The following is a 2,892-nucleotide window of genomic DNA, read 5'->3' as shown; positions in this document are numbered from 1 at the left end:
TTGGCACATGCCAGTCAGCATTACTCAGGCCGTAAGCATAAACTTGTCGCCAGCAAAGTCTCCCAACCTTCTGGAGCTGGCTTTTACAATACCGAAAATAAATGGGTTCGTACGGGAACCAAATATGTGCCCAAAATCGATAATGATGGACGCTTTGGTATTGGGAGTTTGTTCAAGGCTTACCCTGACGCGTCTGATGAAGGAGCTGCACCTGATACGACTACACCCACAGATACTATTGCCAAAACTGCTATTAGTCCAGATGGCCATGTTAAGCTTATTGCTGCTGGGCCAACTTCTAAAAAAGTTGTGGCAACATCGTCATATTGTGAGATATGTAAGGTACATGCAACTTCTGAGGGGCAGATGACAATGCATTTGGAAGGCGTAAAACACAAGAAAAAACTAAAATCTCTAAGTTTGGAACAATCTATTGCACAGGCAAAACCTGTTTCAATTACGCCAGTTGCAACCAATTCCTCTGATACGATATTAGAAAGCCTAAAGCAAAGCAATCCAACCGCTGATTTGTCTATGTACCGGACTCCAAGTGGCTCTTATTACTGTGAGTGTTGTAATATATCCATGTGTCATGTCGCTGGTTTACAACAACATCTGATCGGCAAGAAGCATTTAAAAAAAGTAAACGAAGTTAAAGAGAAGGCAAAGAACGAAGCAGCAAAAATTAAGAACGAAGCTAAGGTATAAGCTGAGAAAAGGAATCAATTGAATATACAATAAATGGATATTCTCTTAGCGATATTTCGCATTATATAACTATATACATAAGCGCTTTGAACGTTGTGCATTCTAATTTCGAATACATATATCACGATGAAAAATGTTAATAACATGATGAAAAAGCGTTCATAAACTATAGCAAAAAATGATGTAAAGGATCTTTTTAGGCATTTTGGTATAGTATCAATTGAATGTACTATGATGAAATTTATAATGTCAACTAATGTATCGCCGGCACATATTGTAACAATACTAAGTACATACATTAGAATGGAAACATATATGTCTATCCCTAAATATACATCCATACTTATGTATCTATTTACATATATACCCAAGTATACATATATATGAAATAATAAATACTTGAAACAAAAGGCTAAATAAAATAAAATTAAAAGCCTAATATGTATTAGCAATACTTATCTTATCATTACATTTATTGGTACCTGCTTTTTGACCAGCGGCGTTTTAGTTTTCAAACAAGTTTGCTCTAATTATTATTAGAAATGTTTCTGAACGAGTATGAGAAGTATTGGAGTGGTAGTTGATCTATATTTTTAAGGTTGTGAAATTTCGAGTCGGCCTTAAGTTTATTTGGTGTATGTATTATCCATTTAAAAATACGTTCTTGCCTACAAAATCCTCTTCACTATACCTAAATTAGTGGGACCACTAAATATGTTAGGTTAGCAGAAAAAAATAGCTCAAGTGCTCGCCAGGTGGCGCGGGCACTCGGTTCTCGAAAATTCTTGGATGCATGTTTTGTTACAACTGTACAAATGGTACACAGTGCAGTGAGTCACAGCTGCACAGTGGGTCAATTTGGTAGCTATTTTGTCAACTACAACTCTTGCTTCTCGAAAATTGGTAGATGCACGCTTTATTGCAACTGTACAAACGTTACAAAGCAGAGTTACAGCCGTACAGTGCATTAATTTGATCATAATCTAATTTGCAAATATATATCAACCACCATCCCTGTATTCTCGAAAGCGCAGAAGCCTCCAAACATTGGTATCAAAGCAAACACATTTTATTTGTCTATACTCATATATNAATCATAATCTAATTTGCAAATATATATCAACCACCATCCCTGTATTCTCGAAAGCGCAGAAGCCTTCAAACATTGGTATCAAAGCAAACACATTTTATTTGTCTATACTCATATATTTCTTCTGCTTTATTTGTTAATACAGTTTTACGACCTAAAATTTTACTTATGTAAATTAAACCTGCCGTTTGCCCATCTCCGCACACCAATTTCTCGCCAAAGCAAAACTTGAATTATGGTCAAAACACTGTGAGGTTCCATACCGCTCGCGCTTACTGCAACTCTTTCAGAAATGTTATTTCAATGAACAATGAAAAAGAAGTGGTCTATCTAATATTAAATGCTTTCTTTAGTTTTCATTCATAAATTAAAATTAATTCCATACAAACTGCTTATAAAATAGTGTAAAGTTAAAGTATTGGAAAATGTAAAATTTATAATAATGGATTAGCGATCCATTTAGTTGCAAGCAATCTTGAGCGGCTTTTGTTATCGACTCGCTCACGATCAACAAACTCCTCGTATAAACAAGCTGAAATTTTAGATTTTCGCCGATTTATTTTGGAACAGCACTTTCTCTTCGTACATGAGGGTTTTACTGTCACCATAGTAATTACTTCAGCATATTTTGGATGATACTTATTTTAACTTCTTATCATCTTTGTGTGTACTTTGTTTTTTGTTTTAAAATGATTTCTTTAATGTTTAAGTGATTTTATTATAGATTTTCTTGGTTAATTTCAAAATTAATTTCGACCTCCCGTCTGCTGTTGGTACACTTCAATAGTGTCACCCTCCTCCATCTCCAATGATGTTGGTGTATCATTTTCGTTTATTGGCTGGCCATCGAAGCGAAACCGTACTACTTGCATGGATAAACCCTACATTCAAAATGAATGAAGGAGTTTTAGAATTTTGCCATAAACATGTATTTTATAAATTCAAAATTTACCGCTCTGTCACAATAAGCGTTCATAAGCTTTCTCAAAGGTGTATGTTTTTTAATTTTGAATTGGACAACAGCATTGTCTTGACCCAAAACTTTCAGATTGATGTGCTCTGTTTCACCCTGCAAATGAAAGAAAGATAAAAAA

At 34.7% G+C, this 2,892-nt stretch overlaps 2 protein-coding genes across 2 annotated transcripts; one reads left to right on the top strand and one right to left on the bottom strand.

Annotated features, from left to right (window-relative positions):
- Nucleotides 1-6: 6 nt before the first annotated feature.
- LOC108354843 (zinc finger matrin-type protein 3-like) lies at nucleotides 7-923 on the top strand (the record flags this gene model as incomplete). Its single annotated transcript, XM_017606014.1, has 1 exon — nucleotides 7-923. A coding segment is annotated over one exon (702 nt), but the record flags the coding sequence as incomplete, so codon positions are not given.
- A 975-nt stretch (nucleotides 924-1,898) lies between these two features.
- Nucleotides 1,899-2,876, bottom strand: LOC108354842 (small ubiquitin-related modifier 3-like; the record flags this gene model as incomplete). The annotated part of the gene is made up of 2 exons (XM_017606013.1): nucleotides 1,899-2,679; nucleotides 2,751-2,876. Coding segments are annotated over 2 exons (261 nt in total), but the record flags the coding sequence as incomplete, so codon positions are not given.
- Between the last annotated feature and the right edge of the window lie 16 nt (nucleotides 2,877-2,892).

This window comes from Rhagoletis zephyria, unplaced genomic scaffold (assembly GCF_001687245.7).
Source record: "Rhagoletis zephyria isolate East Lansing unplaced genomic scaffold, Rhagoletis_zephyria_1.1 Rzeph_scaffold_39644, whole genome shotgun sequence".
Taxonomy (NCBI): Eukaryota; Metazoa; Arthropoda; class Insecta; order Diptera; family Tephritidae; genus Rhagoletis; species Rhagoletis zephyria.
This window is presented reverse-complemented; position numbering and strand designations above follow the sequence as displayed.